Source organism: Oncorhynchus nerka, linkage group LG23 (assembly GCF_034236695.1).
Source record: "Oncorhynchus nerka isolate Pitt River linkage group LG23, Oner_Uvic_2.0, whole genome shotgun sequence".
Classification (NCBI taxonomy): domain Eukaryota; kingdom Metazoa; phylum Chordata; class Actinopteri; order Salmoniformes; family Salmonidae; genus Oncorhynchus; species Oncorhynchus nerka.
The window spans coordinates 49,209,112-49,231,309 of NC_088418.1; the positions used below are offsets into that span (position 1 = coordinate 49,209,112).

The 22,198-nt window shown below is 44.4% G+C and overlaps 2 protein-coding genes across 3 annotated transcripts in view; one reads left to right on the top strand and one right to left on the bottom strand.

Moving 5' to 3' along the window:
- Positions 1-2,231, bottom strand: part of LOC115106984 (inositol 1,4,5-triphosphate receptor associated 2-like) — a 35,107-nt gene extending 32,876 nt beyond the window's left edge. For both annotated transcript variants that reach the window (XM_029630257.2, XM_029630256.2), the window contains exon 1: positions 1,594-2,231. The gene's annotated coding sequence lies outside the window, so the exon portion shown is untranslated. The remainder of the gene's footprint in view (positions 1-1,593) is intronic.
- bcat1 (branched chain amino-acid transaminase 1, cytosolic) lies at positions 139-20,008 on the top strand. Its single transcript, XM_029630263.2, has 11 exons — positions 139-278; positions 1,239-1,298; positions 5,827-6,027; positions 9,280-9,390; positions 10,883-11,002; positions 11,205-11,365; positions 13,694-13,836; positions 14,338-14,423; positions 15,763-15,903; positions 16,443-16,517; positions 18,405-20,008. The coding sequence occupies exons 1-11, from the start codon at positions 225-227 to the stop codon at positions 18,441-18,443; spliced, it is 1,191 nt and encodes a 396-aa protein (XP_029486123.1). The 5' UTR covers positions 139-224; the 3' UTR covers positions 18,444-20,008.
- The last annotated feature ends 2,190 nt before the right edge of the window (positions 20,009-22,198 follow it).

Sequence of the window (22,198 nt, forward strand, 5' to 3'; positions counted from 1 at the left end):
CCACAATAACATTTGTCCCACAAAATGTTATAAACCAAAAAGTGGCCAGCAAATTAAACATTACACATTTTCAACGAAAACCAATGTTGTGGTTGGCCCAGGCACCTATATCTAACATTATACAATGGGCTTGACAGCGAACAAATGTTTAATCTGTAAGCGGTTTAGGAGAGTGTGTTGGTGACAGAGAGCGCGCGCGCGTCTTCGGTTGCGTATGATTCATCATGGCGAGTTCTACAGCCGTCCCCCCATCAGCAGCGAACGCTCCATCTCTCAAGGTAAACGTCCTCTTCCCAGTAACCGAAAAACGGCCATGCTGGATGACCTCGCCACTGCTAACCTATACGTTATCGTTGCCTATTTCTGAAAATGACGGGATAAGAATTCTTGACGCAGGTCACGTTCAGTAAACACTAAACCGCGTACGACCGACAAAGATAGGATTGCAATTCAATACACTTGTTTCAACTGCGCTGTTTTTTTTGTTGATATACCGATTTAAAAAACGATTTAACATATCTATATTGCTTTGCCATATGTGTTTTGAGATGGCAGCTGTAGCATGTGACGACACATTTTATATAACTGCATCTCACGCCGACGGAATGTTCTGTTATTCGTCTGTTGCTCTTATAACCAGCCTGTCTATTACAGTAGCCTACAGTAGTAGCCTGTTTTTATAGGCTGCCTACCAATGGCTCATAATAACTATGAGGGGTAATCAGTGACGTTATTTCACAGTATTTACTGCATGATCACATGTTAAAATAGCTGACATTATAGAATAGAAATCAAACACAATTATTATTATTATTATGCCTGTTATTATTATATGATTAGCCCTTTGCTTGTGGAGTAATGGTAGCCTAATGTAAATGTAAGCCTTCAGTTCACCTGGCGACAGACTATCGTCTTTCTGCAGGTAAAATGATCTCCTGTGCTGAGCAGAGCAGGGAATTCAACCCTCACACAGGCCCTCACAGACAATACCTAGTCCTATCCTCATTCAATTTACGTCAGAAAACCTCACTGTTCTTTCCGACAACCCCATCTCTCCCTGCTCCCCTTCCCATTCTGTTACCAATTATAATTTTTTTAATAACTTACCCTGTTATTCTCTCATTGTCTGAATACATTACCCGAGTGTGCATTTTTTAATAAGCTTAGGCTTATAAGTAGTTGATTACAACCTATGTAAAGTTGTCATCTATATAAAGTTGTTTACAATGTCCTCCCAGGGCTCCGGTAAAGATGTATCCAGCAGAAACGGCATGGAAGACAGTGTCCACAGCTTCAAGGTAACATTCTAATCATTTACCCGGTGGTATAATGTATATGGCAACAAGCATTATTCTGTGTAACACATTGTGATCGCTGCCTCATTCACTACAAGTGTGTGCAAAGGCATGTTGTACAGCAATGCTATTTTAATGTGGAACAGTTCAGATATTGCACATACTGCTACATTAGTAATTTATATTGCATGTAAACTGCAATCACAAGATATTTGAAGTTTGTCAGTGTATGGCAAACTGGAGACGCCTACCCCTCCAACTGCCCATTTCAGTGTGGTGAATCAGATTAATCACTTGCCTTCAGTGAGGAGCCCAGCTGCACCATCTTGATTTTCCTGGATATGATTCTGATATTCATAAAACCTCCCCTGGTTGTCAATCAAAAGGTCCAGATCACACCAACAGCATGGACACCTCCCCCCACCCACATGGCTCTCCTAATGCCTCTCAGTCCGCTAGATCCAAAAAAACACACATCCCCCTACAAAAACAACAATACTTCCTCCTCAGCAAAATGGAGTCAAAGAAATCCACCTGAGATCCTGAGATGTTCATTTTATAGATCCATGGTGGTTAACCCCTTCTGGGGCCCCTCGTTTGGCTTGTGCTCCCCAGACCCCTGTGCTAACCACATACTCAATGCTGTTGCCCTTTGTGGCCCTCAGAGAGGTAGAGAGAGAGGAGGATGAGGGCCCTGGTCGATCCAGGAGGTCCTGTGACGTCTCTGCTGAGAATCCACTTTCCCAGATCACCCTAAGCACCACCTGTCAGGCTGTGAGCTGTGACCTGTGGTTTGCTTTAGGTCTGATTTACTCTGCTGTCTAATGTTGCATAGGGAGGAGACAGCCAGGCAGGCGGCAGGCGCAGGTGGTGATTTGGTGATTAGGAGAAATAGAGGGGAAGAGAAAAGGTTGGAGAGAAAAGGGGTGAGAGCGAGAAAGAGAAAGAGAGAGAGAATTGTCATTGACTGTGCAGGACCATTTAAAGAGTTGGACACTGCTAAGACTTGCGCATTCAGGGCTGGGTTAAGCCTATAATTCATTAATCAATGTCTGAGAAAATGGCCTCATATACTGTAGATGCTACAGACTCATAATTGCATCAGGTCTGTAGTCTTGAACTACTGTACGAGCACCTCTGTAGTACTGTACCTGAGCCTAGCTTGTGTACGCTATAGACCCCTGTGTTGTTACTGTACACACTAGTAGGAATCTGACTCCTGTTTTGTGACCCACCTGAGCTGGATGTAGAGGATTTATAGTTTGGTAATCCCTGACCGACGGAGCATGTGACGTTACGCTGACCATGGATTACTTGAAACTCATTCACCTTACACAGCTAAGTCATGCTCACGTGTGCTATGACATTAGTTAACAGAGTTATCAGCATAAATGGGCCTATCTCAGATTCTTCACAGCAGGTCAGAAGTGATTTGTCATGCAACGCACTTCTTAAAAGACGTGTGTGAATTCTGAACTCATGAGAAGATATAGTCATCAGGAAACTATACTGTATTTTATCAAATTTATCACACTGAAGTTTTAAAATATCAATCTGTCAGATTCATGGCTGGATAAGTACATGGAGATATTAGACCGAAACATTGGTAACCATTGCTGTAGTCAGTGATGTGTGACTGTGAGAAAGAGAGAGAGTATTCTGATAGTTCTCTCTCAGACTGTTGGCCAGCACTACCCCTCTGTAATCTGAAATTACACAATGCTGCTACAGGTCTGCGTTTACACGTGCAGACAATTCTGATCTTTTTTCCTCTAATTGGTCTTTTGACCAATCCCATCAGATCTTTTCACGTGATACCCTTTTCACAGCTGATTGGTCAAAAGACCAATTAGTGAGAAAAAAAGATCAGCATTAGGCTAACTGTGTAAATGTAGCCCAGGAAGGGTAGATCTGAGACAGACCTCATCCAGACAGGCACTGAGAGCAACCACAGCAGAGCATTTGCCTTTAGCTACTGATCTAGACTAAATTTGATATTTACCCCCACCCTTATGGTTAATGTTAGGATTGGGGGAGAGTTATCTGATCTGAGAACTGTGGTAAAGGCAACTCCTACCCTAAGAGCGTTTGTGTAAGGTGTCCTCTGTGGTTGTGTTTGTTTATTGAGTAGCTCATGTTCCTAGAAGTTAAAAGCCTGGAGTGTCCTCTACTGGCCAGCGGGAGAGTTGCAGAACTCTGAAGAGCGTGATGAGATACAGTGCATTTGGAAAGTATTCAGACCCCTTGACTTTTTCCATATTTTGTTACTTTATAGCCCTATTCTAAAATGTATTCAATTGTTTTTTCCCCTCACCAATCCACACACAATACCCCATAATGACAAAGCAAAAATAGGTTTTTAGACATTTTTGCAAAATTATAAAAACATACAACACTGAAATATCACATTTACATACAGTAAGTATTCAGACCCTTTACTCAGTACTTTGTTGAAGCACTTTTGGCAGCAATTACAGCCTTGAGTCTTCTTGGGTATGACGCTACAAACTTGGCAGACCTGACTCTCTCCGAATATACTGTCCCCGTCCATATAGCCAGCTGGGTTCTCAGTACATTGCGCAGACAGGAATAAAGAACTCTCTGGGGAAAGGCGGTGGTGTATGTTTCATGATTTACTACTCATGGTGTGATTGTGATAACGCACAGGAACTCAAGTCCTTTTGTTCACCTGACCTGGAATACCTCACCAATAAATATTGACCATATTACCTCCTGAGAGAATTCTCTTCGGTTATGGTCACAGCGGTGTATATTCCCCCTCAAGCCGATACCACGGCGGCCCTCAAGGAACTACATTGGATTTAAGGCAAACTGGAAACCACATATCCTGAGGCCACATTTATTGTAGCTGGGGATTTTAACAAAGAACATTTGAGGAAAACACCACCAAAGTTCTATCAACACATTGCCTGTAGTACTCACGCTACAAAACTCTCGACCATTGGCTACAAGGTCCTCCCCTGCCCTCCCTTCGGCAAATCAAATCACGACTCCATTCTGCTCCTCTCTTCCTATAGGCAGAAACTCAAGCAGGAAGTACCCGTGCTAAGGTCTATTCAAAGCTGGTCTGACCAGTCAGAATCCATGCTTCAAGATTGTTTTGATCACGTGAACTGGGATATGTTCCGGGTTGCCTCTGAGAATAACATTGACATATACACAGACACAGTGACTGAGTTCAACAGGAAGTGTATAGGAGATGTTGTTCCCACTGTGACTATTAAAACCTACCCTAACCAAAAACTATGGATAGATGGCAGCATTCGCGCAAAACTGAAAGCTAAACACCTTCTTGTCTACTTTGAGGACAACACAGTGCTACCGACGTAGCCCTCTCCCAAGGACTGTGAGCTCTCGTCCTCCATGGCCGACGTGAGTAAGACAATTCTGCCGGACCAGACGGTATCCCTAGCCGTGTCCTCAGAGCATGCGCGTGTTTACGGACTTATTCAATCTCTCCCTATCTCAGACTGCTGTCCCCACTTGCTTCAAGATGTCTACCATTGTTCCTGTACCCAAGAAAGCAAAGGTAACTGAACTAAATGACTATCACCCCATAGCACTCAGTTCTGTCATCATGAAGTGCTTTGAGAGGCTTAGTTAAGGATCATATCACCTCCACCTTACCTGACACCCTAGACCCACTATAAATTTGCATACCACCCCAACAGATCCACAGATGATGCAATCGCCGTTGCACTGTACACTGCCCTATCCCATCTGGACAAAAGGAATACCTATGTAAGAATGCTATTCATTGATTATTGCTCAGCATTCAACACCACAGTACCCTACAAGCTCATCATTAAGCTTGGGCCCCTGGGTCTCAACCCCAAACTTTGCAACTGGTTCCTGAACTTCCTGATGGGCTGCCCCCAGGTGGTGAAGGTAGGAAACAACACCTCCACTACACTGATCCTCAAAACTGGGGCCTCACAAGGATGCGTTCTCCCTGTTCACCCATGGCTGCGTGGCCACGCACGCCTCCAACTCAATCATCAAGTTTGCAGAAGACACAACAGTAGTAGGCCTGATTGCCACCGATGATGAGACATCCTACAGGGAGGAGGTGAGGTCGCTGCCGGAGTGGTGCCAGGAAAATAACCTCTCCCTCGACATCAACAAAAACGAAGGAGCTGATCGTGGACTTCAGGAGACCGCAGAGGGAGCACGCCCCTATTCTTATCGACGGAGCCGCAGTGGAGAAGGTGAAAAGTTCCTCGGCGTACACATCACTGACAATCTGAAATGGTCCACCCACACAGACAGTGTGGTGAAGAAGGCCCCTAAGCCCCTCACAAACTTTTACAGATGTACAATCGAGAACGTCCTGTCGGGCTGCATCACCGCCTGGTACGGCAACTGCACCGCCCGCAACCTTCACCTGTCCTCCAGGACACCTACAACACTTACAGCACCCGATGACATACAATGACATACAGTATATTACACCCAAAGCAGTGTGTATTATGAGTTTACATCTAAACCATGCCCTCTATATTCCCCCCAGGCGGCTGACCTGGTCATTGAGCTGTCCCAGACCCACAAGGCCAAACCTGACCTGACCAATCTGGTGTTTGGAACTGTGTTCTCTGACCACATGTTGACCATAGAGTGGACCAATGCTGGAGGCTGGCAGAAACCTCACATCAAGCCCTTTGGTAACCTGTCTCTCCACCCGGCCTGCTCAGCCATGCACTACGCTGTGCAGGTAGGAAACACCACCTGTTAGAAAGTTCATGTGTCTCACGCTGTCCATTCTTGCTGCCCACCTGACAGTGATGAAGACAACAGTGGAAATATGTCGGTGGATTGTTTAGTTATTTATGTATTTATTTTGTACTAAAATAACTTAGGCAAACTGTATGTATTGTAAATATGTCTAATAACATTCATTCAATCAAGGATATGACAAAGCAGCAGGAGGCAAAGTTAAAAGTGCAAAATGAAGGATGGCAGAAATATTGACAAAATATTTGCGAAACGACTGTCAAAACAAACAACAAGTCTGCAAACAACCCAAATGAAAAGGAATAGGCTTAAACAGGCATTTATAGCTAATATAACTTACTTGGCACAGGAGGGGTTAAACAGGCATTTATAGCTAATATAACTTACTTGGCACAGGAGGGGTTAAACAGGCATTTATAGCTAATATAACTTACTTGGCACAGGAGGGGTTAAACAGGCATTTATAGCTAATATAACTTACTTGGCACAGGAGGGGTTAAACAGGCATTTATAGCTAATATAACTTACTTGGCACAGGAGGGTTAAACAGGCATTTATAGCTAATATAACTTACTTGGCACAGGAGGGGTTAAACAGGCATTTATAGCTAATATAACTTACTTGGCACAGGAGGGGTTAAACAGGCATTTATAGCTAATATAACTTACTTGGCACAGGAGGGGTTAAACAGGCATTTATAGCTAATATAACTTACTTGGCACAGGAGGGGTTAAACAGGCATTTATAGCTAATATAACTTACTTGGCATTTATAGCTAGGAGGGGTTAAACAGGCATTTATAGCTAATATAACTTACTTGGCACAGGAGGGGTTAAACAGGCATTTATAGCTAATATAACTTACTTGGCACAGGAGGGGTTAAACAGGCATTTATAGCTAATATAACTTACTTGGCACAGGAGGGGTTAAACAGGCATTTATAGCTAATATAACTTACTTGGCACAGGAGGGGTTAAACAGGCATTTATAGCTAATATAACTTACTTGGCACAGGAGGGGTTAAACAGGCATTTATAGCTAATATAACTTACTTGGCACAGGAGGGGTTAAACAGGCATTTATAGCTAATATAACTTACTTGGCACAGGAGGGGGGTTAAACAGGCATTTATAGCTAATATAACTTACTTGGCACAGGAGGGGTTAAACAGGCATTTATAGCTAATATAACTTACTTGGCACAGGAGGGGTTAAACAGGCATTTATAGCTAATATAACTTACTTGGCACAGGAGGGGTTAAACAGGCATTTATAGCTAATATAACTTACTTGGCACAGGAGGGGTTAAACAGGCATTTATAGCTAATATAACTTACTTGGCACAGGAGGGGTTAAACAGGCATTTATAGCTAATATAACTTACTTGGCACAGGAAACAGGGTTAAACAGGCATTTAAACAGCTAATATAAACTTACTTGGCACAGGAGGGGTTAAACAGGCATTAAACAGGCATTTATAGCTAATATAACTTACTTGGCACAGGAGGGGTTAAACAGGCATTTATAGCTAATATAACTTACTTGGCACAGGAGGGGTTAAACAGGCATTTATAGCTAATATAACTTACTTGGCACAGGAGGGGTTAAACAGGCATTTATAGCTAATATAACTTACTTGGCACAGGAGGGGTTAAACAGGCATTTATAGCTAATATAACTTACTTGGCACAGGAGGGGTTAAACAGGCATTTATAGCTAATATAAACTTACTTGGCACAGGAGGGGTTAAACAGGCATTTATAGCTAATATAACTTACTTGGCACAGGAGGGGTTAAACAGGCATTTATAGCTAATATAACTTACTTGGCACAGGAGGGGTTAAACAGGCATTTATAGCTAATATAACTTACTTGGCACAGGAGGGGTTAAACAGGCATTTATAGCTAATATAACTTACTTGGCACAGGAGGGGCATTAAACAGGCATTTATAGCTAATATAACTTACTTGGCACAGGAGGGGTTAAACAGGCATTTATAGCTAATATAACTTACTTGGCACAGGAGGGGTTAAACAGGCATTTATAGCTAATATAACTTACTTGGCACAGGAGGGGTTAAACAGGCATTTATAGCTAATATAACTTACTTGGCACAGGAGGGGTTAAACAGGCATTTATAGCTAATATAACTTACTTGGCACAGGAGGGGTTAAACAGGCATTTATAGCTAATTAAACAGGCATAACTTACTTGGCACAGGAGGGGTTAAACAGGCATTTATAGCTAATATAACTTACTTGGCACAGGAGGGGTTAAACAGGCATTTATTTATAACTTACTTGGCACAGGAGGGGTTAAACAGGCATTTATAGCTAATATAACTTACTTGGCACAGGAGGGGTTAAACAGGCATTTATAGCTAATATAACTTACTTGGCACAGGAGGGGTTAAACAGGCATTTATAGCTAATATAACTTACTTGGCACAGGAGGGGTTAAACAGGCATTTATAGCTAATATAACTTACTTGGCACAGGAGGGGTTAAACAGGCATTTATAGCTAATATAACTTACTTGGCACAGGAGGGGTTAAACAGGCATTTATAGCTAATATAACTTACTTGGCACAGGAGGGGTTAAACAGGCATTTATAGCTAATATAACTTACTTGGCACAGGAGGGGTTAAACAGGCATTTATAGCTAATATAACTTACTTGGCACAGGAGGGGTTAAACAGGCATTTATAGCTAATATAACTTACTTGGCACAGGAGGGGTTAAACAGGCTCTCACCAGCCTCCCAATGAGCAATTCCAACACTGGTAAAAATGTACAGATCAGCATCTACACTACAGGTATAGGACTTTCCCCGTGGTCGTCACATCTTACAGTCTTACTTACTGTCTTCAATCAGGAAACAGACTGTGCTGCTGAGATGCTGAGAGTTTGTGTTGAGAGCTTAAGATGAATGCACTATACTTTAATTGTAGCTCTAATAAGAGCACAGCTAGGAAGGCTGAAGGACAGTGGATTGGACATAAATGGCCAACACAACACAGGGCTACCTTCCCCTATATGCACTGGAACTTACTATCACACACACATACTGTAGGTTCAGGAAGCCAATTTCCCATTCTGGTCCTCATTCATTAGGTTTACATTTACATTTTAGTATATTCACTTTGTTCAGAGAATGACTAGAGGTCAGTGGTTCTCTCCTGTCTGCCAGTCTTAACCCCTGTCTCTTTCCTCTCCTCTGTTCTGCGGTCAGTTGTTTGAGGGTATGAAGGCATACCGAGATGCTGATGACAAAGTGCGTCTCTTCAGACCCATGCTCAACATGAACCGTATGGCCAATTCTGCAGAGAGGGCCTGCCTGCCGGTAAGAACACGTACAGGCTATGGTACTATACAGCACAAGCCTACAGCCTGGAAAATAATACTCTATTTATTCTGAACAAAAAGCTTATTTCTATCAAAATTACATCCATGTTAGTGAGCATTTCTCTCTTGCCAAGGTATTCCATCCATCTGACAGGTGTAGCATATCAAGAAGCTGATTAAACAACATGATCATTACGAAGGTGAACCTTGTGCTGGGGACAATAAAATGGCACTCTAAAATGTATGTATCAAGTTTTATGGGAGCGTGCAATTGGCATGCTGACTGCACTAATGCCCACCAGACCTGTTGCCAGAGCATTTAATGTAAATGTATTTCTACCATAAGCCGCCTCCAACATTGTTTTAGAGAATTTGGCAGTATGTCCAACCGCCCTCACAACCGCAGACCACATGTATGGCGTCGTGTGGGCGAGTGGTTTGCTGACGTCAACATTGTGAACAGAGTGCCCCATGGTGGCGGTGGGGTTATGGTATGGGTAGACATAAGCTACGGACAACAAACACAATTGCATTTTATCGATGGCCATTTGAATGCACAGAGATACCGTAACGAGATCCTGAGGCCCATTGTCATGCCATTCATCTGCCGCCATCACCTCATGTTTCAACATGATAATGCATGGCTCCATGTCACAAGGATCTGTTCCTGGAAGTTGAAAATGTCCCAGTTCTTCCATGGTCTGCATACTGACCAGACATGTCACCCATTGAGCATGTTTGGGATGCTCTGGATTGACACGTACGACAATGTGTTTCAGTTTCCGCCAATATTCAGAAACTTCAAACAGCCATTGAAGAGGAAGGGCACAACATTCCACAGGCCACAATCAACAGCCTGATCAACTCTATGTTAAGAAGATGTGTCTCGCTACATGAGACAAATGGTGGTCACACCAGATACTGACTGGTTTTCTAATCTACGCCCCTACTTTTTTTTAAAGGTATCTGTGATCAACAAATCCATATCTGTATTACCAGTCATGTGAAACCCATAGATTAGGGCCCAATTCGTTTTTATCAATTGACCAATTGACTAATTTCCTTATATGAACTGTGACTCAGTAAGATCTTTGACATTTTTGCATGTTGCGTTTATGTTTGTGTTCAGTATAGATACAGTGTCTCATATCTACAGTGTGGCATATCATGTACAGTACAAGACTGGAACAATGTTCCCCAGGACATCAACATGTTTGTCTCTGATCCTGATCCTGCTAGTACTGACTTTGCAGATAACCTTTTAATTGAGAAAAACTTACTACGACTGTGGTATGTGGTTGTCTCACTTAACTGTCTTAAGATGAATGCACTAACTGTAAGTCACTCTGGATAAGAGCCTGCTAAATTACTTTCTATAGTGTCTGCTGCAGTCACTGAATGTTCTGTTTGTTAATATTTTTGTCCCATTTCTCCTTTCCCGGCTCAACCTTTAATTTGTCCTCTCTCCCTTTCCCCCCTCCCTCCTCCAGGCCTTTGACAGGGCAGAGTTGGTAGAGTGTATCAGGAGGCTGGTACAGGTGGATCTGGAGTGGGTACCCAAGTCAGACTCTGCCAGTCTCTACATCCGACCCACTTTCCTGGGTACTGAGGTGAGGAGATGACCAACCAACCACTCTCTGTCTCCTTCTGTGAGGGACTGTCTCTTTCACTCTCGTATGCTGTGACAGGGCTACCTTCCCCTATACTTGTTGGTGAAGTAGTAATCATTAGTTTGTGAATAGCTCGAGTATGTCAACTATTGACATGTGTGTATGTGTGTGTGTGTGTGTGGTGGCCTGTGTCCCTTCCTAGCCGTCTCTAGGAGTGAAGAAGCCGTCCCGTGCTCTGCTTTATGTGATCCTGAGTCCTGTTGGTTCCTATTTCAGTACAGGAGCTAAGCCTGTCTCTCTCTGGGCCGACTCCAAGTACATCAGAGCCTGGAGAGGAGGGACTGGAGACTGTAAGATGGGAGGGTAAGAGGAGGGACTGGAGACTGTAAGATGGGAGGGTTAGAGGAGAGACTGGAGACTGTAAGATGGGAGGGTTAGAGGAGGGACTGGAGACCGTAAGATGGTGCGTTAGAGGAGGGACTGGAGACTGTAAGATGGGAGGGTTAGAGGAGGGACTGGAGACTGTAAGATGGGAGGGTTAGAGGAGGGACTGTAGACTGTAAGGTTGGAGGGTTAGAGGAGGGACTGGAGACTGTAAGATGGGAGGGTTAGAGGAGGGACTGGAGACTGTAAGATGGGAGGGTTAGAGGAGGGACTGGAGACTGTAAGATGGGAGGGTTAGAGGAGGGACTGGATACTGTAAGATGGGAGGGTTAGAGGAGGGACTGGAGACTGTAGGATGGTGTGTTAGAGGAGAGACTGGAGACTGTAAGATGGGAGGGTTAGAGGAGGGACTGGAGACTGTAAGATGGGAGGGTTAGAGGAGGGACTGGAGACTGTAAGATGGTGTGTTAGAGGAGGGACTGGAGACTGTAGGATGGGAGGGTTTAGAGGAGGGACTGGAGACGGTAAGATGGGAGGGTTAGAGGAGGCACTGGAGACTGTAGGATGGGAGGGTTAGAGGAGGGACTGGAAACTGTAAGATGGGAGGGTTAGAGGGGGGACTGGAGACTGTAAGATGGGAGGGTTAGAGGAGGGACTGGAGACTCTAAGATGGGAGGGTTAGAGGAGGGCTGGAGACTGTAAGATGGGAGGGTTAGAGGAGGGACTGGAGACTGTAAGATGGGGGAGGGTTAGATGGAGGGAGGGACTGGAGACTGTAAGATGGGAGGGTTAGAGGGGGGACTGGAGACTGTAAGGATGGTGTGTTAGAGGAGGGACTGGAGACTGTAAGATGGGAGGGTTAGAGGAGGGACTGGAGACTGTAAGATGGGAGGGTTAGAGGAGGGACTGGAGACTGTAAGATGGTGCGTTAGAGGAGGGACTGGAGACTGTAAGATGGGAGGGTTAGAGGAGGGACTGGAGACTGTAAGATGGGAGGGTTAGAAGAGGACTGGAGACTGTGTAGGATGGAGGGTTTAGAGGAGGGACTGGAGACTGTAAGATGGGAGGGTTAGAGGGGGGACTGGAGACTGTAAGATGGGAGGGTTAGAGGAGGGACTGGAGACTCTAAGATGGGAGGGTTAGAGGAGGGCCTGGAGACTGTAAGATGGGAGGGTTAGAGGAGGGACTGGAGACTGTAATAGGTAGCATTAGAGGAGGGATGGGAGACTGTAAGATGGGATGGTTAGAGGGGGGACTGGAGACTGTAAGATGGTGCGTTAGAGGAGGGACTGGAGACTGTAAATGGGAGGGTTAGAGGGGGGACTGGAGACTGTAAGATGGGATGGTTAGAGGAGGGCCTGGAGACTGTAAGATGGTGCGTTAGAGGAGGGACTGGAGACTGTAAGATGGGAGGGTTAGAGGAGGGACTGGAGACTGTAAGATGGGAGGGTTAGAGGTTGGGCCTGGAGACTGTAAGATGGTGCGTTAGAGGAGGGACTGTAGACTGTAAGATGGGATGGTTAGAGGAGGGCCTGGAGACTGTAAGATGGTGCGTTAGAGCAGGGACTGGAGACTGTAAGATGGGAGGGTTAGAGGGGGGACTGGAGACTGTAAGATGGGAGTGTTAGAGGAGGGGCTGGAGACTGTAAGATGGAGGGTTTAGAGGAGGGATGTGAGACTGTAAGATGGGGGTTTAGAGGAGGGATGGGTGACTGTAAGATGGGGGGTTTAGAGGAGGGATGGGAGACTGTAAGATGGGGGTTTAGAGGAGGGATGGGAGAATGTAAGATGGGGGGTTTAGAGGAGGGATGGGAGACTGTAAGATGGGGGGTTTAGAGGAGGGATGGGAGAATGTAAGATGGGGGGTTTAGAGGAGGGATGGGAGACTGTAAGATGGGAGGGTTAGAGGGGGGACTGGAGACAGAGTCTATGTTCCAATATCCTACATTTAGGATTGGATTTGGTTACTGTACCCTTTGAGTAAAGGCAGGTCAGACATGACAGTATTCTTTTGAGATGCAGTAAAAATGCTTGCTTTGCAACGTGTTCTTCTAATTTGTCCTGACCCTGATATCCCCACCCTGCCAACACTACTAATACAGCTTTACTCCAGATTCAACTCTAAAGAGCTTTGGATTTCATTGTGACACCATTTATGTACAGTACACAATAGGGGCCCACGCTTGGTTACTCTAACGACCGGAACAGTGTCAAATCATTCGGATTGCGACACATGGAATTTAAATGTAAACTGACAACTCTCGTTTGTGGATTAAAATGAACATGAACATGGGGAGTTGTTTACAGGAACTACGGAGCATCTATCTACGCCCAGTATGAAGCAGTGGATTATGGGTGCCAGCAGGTCCTCTGGCTGTACGGAGACGACCATCAAATCACAGAGGTCGGAACCATGAACATGTTCCTCTTCTGGAATAATGAGAATGGAGGTAATCATGATCACTTTCAGTGTCATGGCCAATGAGATTAGAGATAATAACTTTGCTTTACTAGGGCTATTGCAGTTGGACAAGACCAAAGAAAATACAGGTTGCGTTCCCATGCTCAGACATTCCATGCATCAACCAATGGTTGCATGCCACATAATTGCTAGAACATATGACGTGGTTAGCTAATACTTAAAATTCCTATCCAGGCATTGTAAGATCTGGCATGCGTCAGCAACGTCTGAGCAGGGGAACACGACCGTCCTCCTCTGGATCGGTTGATATGGACATAATATTACTGAACAGGAAACAGATCTTTGTGTCTGATTGCACAACCGCGACATCTAGAGGGCAGAGTGTATATCACAGCAGCTGCAGTCTCACATAGCCAGTGCTGTTCTTCACCTCTTCTCTTATCTCTGTAAACTGGGTTCAGATCGGATATTCCATTGACACTAAATGACCTGTTTAATTCATTTGTGCATCCAATGTTTTTCTCTTCAGAGGAGGAGCTGGCAACGCCCCCTCTGGATGGAATAATCCTACCTGGGATCACGCGGCAGAGCATCCTGGAACTCACCAGGAAATGGGTATGAGAGAGAGAGAATTATATACAGTACATTCAGAATGTATTCAGACCCCTTGACTTTTTCCACATGTTGTTATGTTACAGCCTTATTCTAAAATGGGTTAAATAGTTTTCCCCCCCTCATTAATCTACACACAGTATCCCAAAATGACAAAGCAAAAAAATTAGAGCTATCTTCTGTATACCACCCCTACCTTGTCACAACACAACTGATTGGCTCAAACGCATTAAGAAGGAAAGAAATTCCACAAATTAACTTTTAACAAGACGCGCCTGTTAATTGAAATGCATTCCAGGTGACTATCGCATGAAGCTGGTTGAGAGAATGCCAAGCGTGTGCAAAACTGTCATCAAGGCAAAGTGTGGCTACTTTGAAGAATCTAAAATATATTTTGATTTGTTTAACTCTTTTTTTGGTCACTACATGATTCCATATGTGTTATTTCATAGTTTTGATATATTCACTATTATTCTACAATGTAGAAAATAGTAAAAATAAAGAAAAACCTTGGAATGAGTAGGTGTGTCCAAACCTTTGACTGGTAATGTAAATAGAGAGGGTAAGAGGGGGGCAAGTACAATGTGTTCTCTAAGGGTAAGACACAAGATAGTTCAACAACAACACAGGGCACAAGCTAGGGGGCAAGAGAGAGATAGAGGGTTGAACTTTCCATGGCACTCTGGGTTTAAGGGAAAGATGGACTTGACACCCGCATGGACATACTAGCAGGGTTGCTTCCATCTGCTACAAGGGCACAGGCACTATACCAGGGGTTATCACTGGCCATTAAACCAGTAGCCTGGTTGCCAGATCAGATACATGCATAGCATGACAAGGAATCTTGGGGGACTTGGCTAAAGCACAGGCAGCTCTGGCAACAAAGATACCACACTGAGGTGTGTGTGTGTGTGTGTGTGTGTGTGTGTGTGTGTGTGTGTGTGTGTGTGTGTGTGTGTGTTTGTGTGTGTGTGTTTGTGTGTGTGTGAGAGAGAGAGAGAGAGAGAGGGCTCTCCAAACCCGGTCTTGGAGAGCTACCATCCTGTAGGTTTTGACTCCAACCTTAATCTAGTGCACCTTATTTTAATCACTGGTTGATCAACTGAATCAGGTTAGTTACAACTGGGGTTGGAACAGGGTTGGAGAGCCCTGGTATATAGAGAGATATATATAGGGAGAGAGAGAACTATTGTGCAGCATGCAGGAATTCTTCAGCAGAGATGAGAAGCTAAGCGTTTCCAGAAGCCTGCCCTCGTATGAGTTTCATTAGGTATATTTTCCTCCTCCACTTCCCTCTCTCCTCATCCACCTCCCTCTCTCCTCATCGACTCACCTCTTCTAGGGGGAGTTTAAGGTGTGTGAGCGGTACCTGACCATGGCAGACCTACGCTGTGCTCTGAAAGAGGGCCGTGTTAAGGAGATGTTTGGCTCTGGTACTGCATGTGTGGTCAGTCCCGTGGGACGCATACTCTACCAGGGAGAGGTACACAACCACTACTCACTACCCTTACAACATATGGATGACTGAATGGATGGATGACTGAATGGATGAATGACTGAATGGATGAATGACTGAATGGATGACTGAATGGATGGATGACTGAATGGATGGATGACTGAATAGATAGATGACTGAATGGATGGATGACTGAATGGATGGATGACTGAATAGATGGATGACTGAATGGATGGATGACTGAATGGATGGATAACTGATTGGATGGAAGACTGAATGGATGGATGACTGAATGGATGACTGAATGGATGGATGACTAAATGGATGACTGAATGGAAGGATGACTAAATGGATGACTGAATGGATGGATGACTGAATCGATGACTGATTGGATGGATGTATGACTGAATGGATAGATGGATGACTGAATGGATGGATGACTAAATAGAGGAAGGAATGATTCCAATCAAGCAATTTCACATGTTTAACACTTTGTCATAATCCGCTGAAACGCTACTCCAGAACATAGTATTTTTTAAATTGTGTGTGTGTGTGTCTCTCTCTAGAACCTACATATCCCCTGCCAGGACGATTTCCCCCAGCTGGCCTCTAGACTGATGAAGGAGCTCACAGATATACAGGTTAGATACACCCCACTGGTCACAGACATCAGTTCAATGTCTATTCCACACTGGTTCAACATAATTGAATTCAACCAGTGTGTGGTCAGTGAGACACGTGTAACAGAGGTAGATTGTACTTTAACCTCCTCTCGCGCTATCAAATTGGAACCTTTTCGGAGGCGCAGCTGGCTAAGAAGTTGTCCGGTTGGCGGTCACGTGTGTTTGCGAAGCAGTGGATCACTCATTTGAGCCCAGAAAGTGGACAGGGACAGTGAAGGAAGCTATACAGTTAGACAAGCACAGTGTACTTCGTCACGCACGCAACCAAACACGTACATATGTATGCAGGCACTCACAGCAGATGTGGCCTCTCCCACAGTAATGGTAACAGCTGGATGGACGTCAGGGCCTGCCAACTGTCTGACCTAGACTGATGTCATCCTCAGCACACAGACTATTCCATAGAGATACATACTAGATTCATCTCGATTCTGTCTCCTCTGTGTTAGTGTATCAGGGCGGTTTTGTATTAGTAAAGTGTAGTGGGTATTCTGCCCTGTAGCTTGCCACATATCTGTATGTTCTACTCTCCATCACTTTGGTTAAGAGCTGTAAATGGATACCATCCCACTCACCCTGCCTGCCTACCAGAATATCTGGTGTTAAACTGAGTGGGTCATTCATTCAGTGCAGATCTTTCTCAGTATCTCTCTCTCTCTCTCTCTCTCTCTGTCTGGCCGTCTCTCTGTTACGTCTGTGAGTTTGTGTTCTTCTCTGCCTCATATCATTTCACCCTGTCAGGGCTAGGTCAGGTGATTATTGTTTTCCCTCTAAATCTCCTCATTGGCACAGCTTTGTGTAAGAGCTTGCGTGTGTCTCTTCTGCCCAATCACTAGTGCTGTGTGTGTGTATCTGTGCGTTTGTACCTGTGTGTGTATCTGTGTGTGTATGTGTGTGTGCATGCCTGCCTGCCTGTGTGTGTAAACCTTATCTGAGTGTATGTGTGGCCCTAGCGATAGCTTCTCCCCCCCCTTAGCTCATTGTGGCGCCGACACACACCCAGACAGAGGAGATAGGAGGAGGTTCATGTAGTAATGGATGGGCAGGGATGGGAGATAGAGCAGACACACAGCCCTGAAAGCTCTCATTAAGATGCCTGCTGTAATTACACAAACTTAATTATTGTCTCAGCCTTTGTGATCAAAGCCAAGACACCGCAAGGCTGCTTGAACAAGAGAGATAGAGAGAGAGAGAGAGAGAGAGAGAGAGAGAGGCAGGGAGGGGAGGGGAGGGGAGGGGAGGGGAGGGGAGAGACGGAGGAGCCTAATGAACAATAACATCGACAAAATTAAGAAAAAAAACTCCAGCCTGATGTTAAATCTGTTGACATTTAATTTGGATGAGAAACAGAATGGTGTCCGCCTCCCCAAGAAGAAGACATTGGGCACAACAAACACGTTGTCTAAGACGAGGGGAGTGAGGGATGAGAAGAGGGATGAAAGACGGGTTTACTAACACGACCCTCCGTTTCTCTTTCATGTTAATTAGAAATTGCATTTCTTTTGTTTCTCATCGCGGGTGCTTATTTATTTTCACGACTCCGTCCATTAGAACTCATTTGCAACATGAGACGTAAATAATTGGATTTGTCTCCGCGGTTGTCGCAGTTCAGGAACATTCTGTTTTGATTTGGTTGTTGTTTTGTGTATGGCTGAGTTCGCAAGATTTCCTCTGCTTATTTGTTCTTTTTGTTTTGTGTTTTCGGTTGCACCATTCAATGTGTTGTAGGCAAGGAGTTAAAACAGTTTGCGACTGCTAATGTAATTGTTGGCCTGTGTTTTTATGCCTGTTTGACCCCAGTTTAACCTTTGACCTTCTAATTACCTTTTCTTTCCTTGGTCACAGTACGGCCGGACCCAGAGTGACTGGTCTGTCCTCGTGTAACCAAGACAAAGTGGTGTGGGTATCTGGGACACACAAACTGCATATGCATATATGCAGACACACACACACACACACACACACACACACACACACACACACACACACACACACACACACACACACACACACACACACACACACACACACACACACACACACACACACACACACACACACACACACACTCAGTTTGAAATCCCATAGGGTCAGTAGCAATATTATTCCACTCTAACTCTGCTCAAATTGTGCACGACCTCCCCATTAACACGCCCTGTCCTGCGCAGAACTGACACGCAGACGGCGCAGGTCTCAATAGTCTGCCCTGGTGTGGCAGCCCTGCTAAAGGGTTAGCTCTAAAATATTACCAGCAGAAGGTTTAGAGGAGTAGCAATGACCAGCAACTAATGTTAAACCACTTTGACTCAGTAGACCTTTAGAAGGGTCATGTTACGTAGGCAGATGTTATGTATTTCAGTATCGTTACATGCACGTGTGTTGTTTGAACCCGTGTCATGTGAAAACCTTCTTTTTGAGTGTGGCATTTCTATTTTTAATAGATGATTTTAGAATTGTATTTCGCACAATTATATACATTTTAATGTGAGCTTAAATGACGGAGCAAGTTTATCATGGAACGCAGTTTAGTGCTGCTAAAAGAGAATGATGAGTGAATTCAAAGAGGACACTGGAAATAAGCCCTGATATATCAGAGTGAGAGAGATCCCTGACGTCTGAAGCTTGGAACCTAGAGTGGTAGAAGGATACACCAACCACTGGTATCAAAGAAAGCACAAGTCGAAGTAGCAGGTAGTAATATCATTCCACGCCAGTTGCTGTGCACAATCAGGTGTGTGATGCTTAATGTCAAAATGTATGTTATATCTACAATCTGTTGATGGTGACATCTAATCAAACATAATACTGGTCATTTGTGTAGAGATGTACTATCTTGGACCAATGTCTGCCATTTACTGTAGACCTGGATTGACCTAAATTACTGTAGACCTGGATTGTCCTAAATTTACTGTAGACCTGATTGACCTACATTTACTGTAGACCTGATTGACCTAAATTTACTATAGACCTGGATTGACCTAAATGTACTGTAGACCTGATTGACCTAAATTTACTGTAGACCTGGATTGACCTACATTTACTGTAGACCTGGATTGACCTAAATTTACTGTAGACCTGGATTGACCTAAATTTACTGTAGACCTGGATTGACCTAAATTTACTGTAGACCTGGATTGACCTAAATTTACTGTAGACCTGGATTGACCTACATTTACTGTAGACCTGTATTGTCCTAAATTTACTGTAGACCTGGATTGTCCTAAATTTACTGTAGACCTGGATTGACCTAAATTTACTGTAGACCTGGATTGTCCTAAATTTACTGTAGACCTGGATTGTCCTAAATTTACTGTAGACCTGGATTGTCCTAAATTTACTGTAGACCTGGATTGACCTAAATTTACTGTAGACCTGGATTGTCCTAAATTTACTGTAGACCTGGATTGTCCTAAATTTACTGTAGACCTGGATTGACCTAAATTTACTGTAGACCTTTTACTGTCCTAAAATTTACTGTAGACCTGGATTGACCTAAATTTACTGTAGACCTGGATTGTCCTAAATTTACTGTAGACCTGGACCTTTTACTGTCCTGGAAAATTTACTGTAGACCTGGATTGACCTAAATTTACTGTAGACCTGGATTGTCCTAAATTTACTGTAGACCTGTATTGTCCTAAATTTACTGTAGACCTGGATTGACCTAAATTTACTGTAGACCTGGATTGTCCTAAATTTACTGTAGACCTGTATTGTTCTAAATTTACTGTAGACCTGGATTGACCTACATTTACTGTAGACCTGGATTGTCCTACATTTACTGTAGACCTGGATTGACCTAAATTTACTGTAAACCTGATTGACCTCTCTCTCTATCTGCACAATATCTGTTTTATGTCAAGTTCTAAATATACTTAGATGGAAGAGCTGTATGTAATCGATGCAATGCGTTGAGTGATACAATATTGCCTGTTCTGTTGATCCAAATAATAAATATGCACCAAAACATATGTTTGTGTCTACTGCATTATGTTCAGTACAGTGTGTGTGTGTGGTTCCCCAGGGCAGGGCCTGTGGTTCTTGGCTGAGCTGCCTCCCAGTGAAAATAGGGCTGTTTGGTGCTGGTTCCAGCCCTGTGCCCTGTGGCAGGCTGGTATAGAGCCCAGCCCACATATCTTACCAACTTACCCCCTGGTACAGCTCTCAGCTCCCAAGGCCTTAGATACAGTACTTTTCCCCTTGCACTGTAGTCCTTTTTAACTGGTTGTTGATCACATGCAGAACAGGAAACTGTAAACAAATTCCCCAACATGTGGCGGCTTGCAGGAGAATACTTCTCCTTTCAATCCCATCTCCTTCTCTCTCTTCTCCCTCTTCTCCCTCTTGACTCTAAGGATACATCTCATCTCCCTCTATTCTCTCTCTTCTCTCTCTTAGTCCTCTCCATCATCTCTCTCTATTCTCTCCCTTAGTCCTCTCAATCATCTCCCTCTATTCTCTCTCTTCTCTCTCTTAGTCATCTCCATCATCTCCCCTCTTTATTGTCACTCTTCTTCTGTTTTCTTCTTTGCCTCCCTGCAGAGTGCCTTGGAGCGAGGAGCTTACACCCACCCACCCTCTTTTCTATAACCTGTAGGGAACACAATATATGGTCTATACTTGGCATGTAGGTTTCTCACTTATGGGTGGCACAAATTGGGATATGGGGGAGGGAAATGGGCAAGGTATATGCAAATTAAATATTCTGTTTACTACAGAATTCTATAGTAAGTTCTGTAGTATTCTATAGTAAATTGTAGTATTTTTTTCATGTGGTCTCCTGTGGTGTCGTAGCCCTACACCCAGAGACAAGCAGGGACCCTATCCACCCTCCTCTCCTCCTCTTAGCCTGAAGATAAGATTATGTTTTAATTGTCACATCTTATTTAGACAGCAGTGACATTCACTAGGGGACAGCACAGAGCGGAGGGGCGGGCCAGAGTAATCAGAGGAGATGAGATGGAGAAGAGGGAGAGAAAGAGAGAGAGAGAGAGAGAGAGAGAGAGAGAGAAACCGCTGGCGCCCAGTCATCAAGCAGCTGCAGCAAGAGGAATTTAGCTCTGAGCGCTCTCCCTCCCCTCCCTCCCTGCCCTCCCTCGCTTTTCTCATCTCCGCTCTTTCTCTCCCACCGCCAGGGCATGATCTGATTTGACAAGCACGACGCTGTCATCTTGAGTTTGTCCAATTTGAAATGCTAATTAGTGAACTCGCAGCCGTTTTGTTTCGCTCGCCGCTGTTGTTTGTCTTCTAGTTGTCTTCTCTTGACTCTTTCTCCTTCCCCTCTGCTCTTTCTGAGGCTGGAACTTCAGACCCTGGTCTGTGTCTGAGACGCAGACAGTGGTGGAAGATGGTATCGGGGTATTTAGGTCATAGCACCACGATGAGGAGTCCCACAGGACAAACAAAGGCGTCGTGATCGAGGCAAACAGATGCGTCATGATTGAGGCAAACAGAGGCATCATGATTGAACACAAACCTCTCTGATAGAGAGGGCTAATGGCTGGGAGGCCAGGAATGATCACCTAATGGCTGGCGACTCTCTGTCTCTCACTTTCTCTCTCTATATGTTCTTCTCTCTCTCTGACCTCTCTCTCCCTCTCTGTTCGACATAACTCTGACAGCTCCAGGGGCTAAGACAG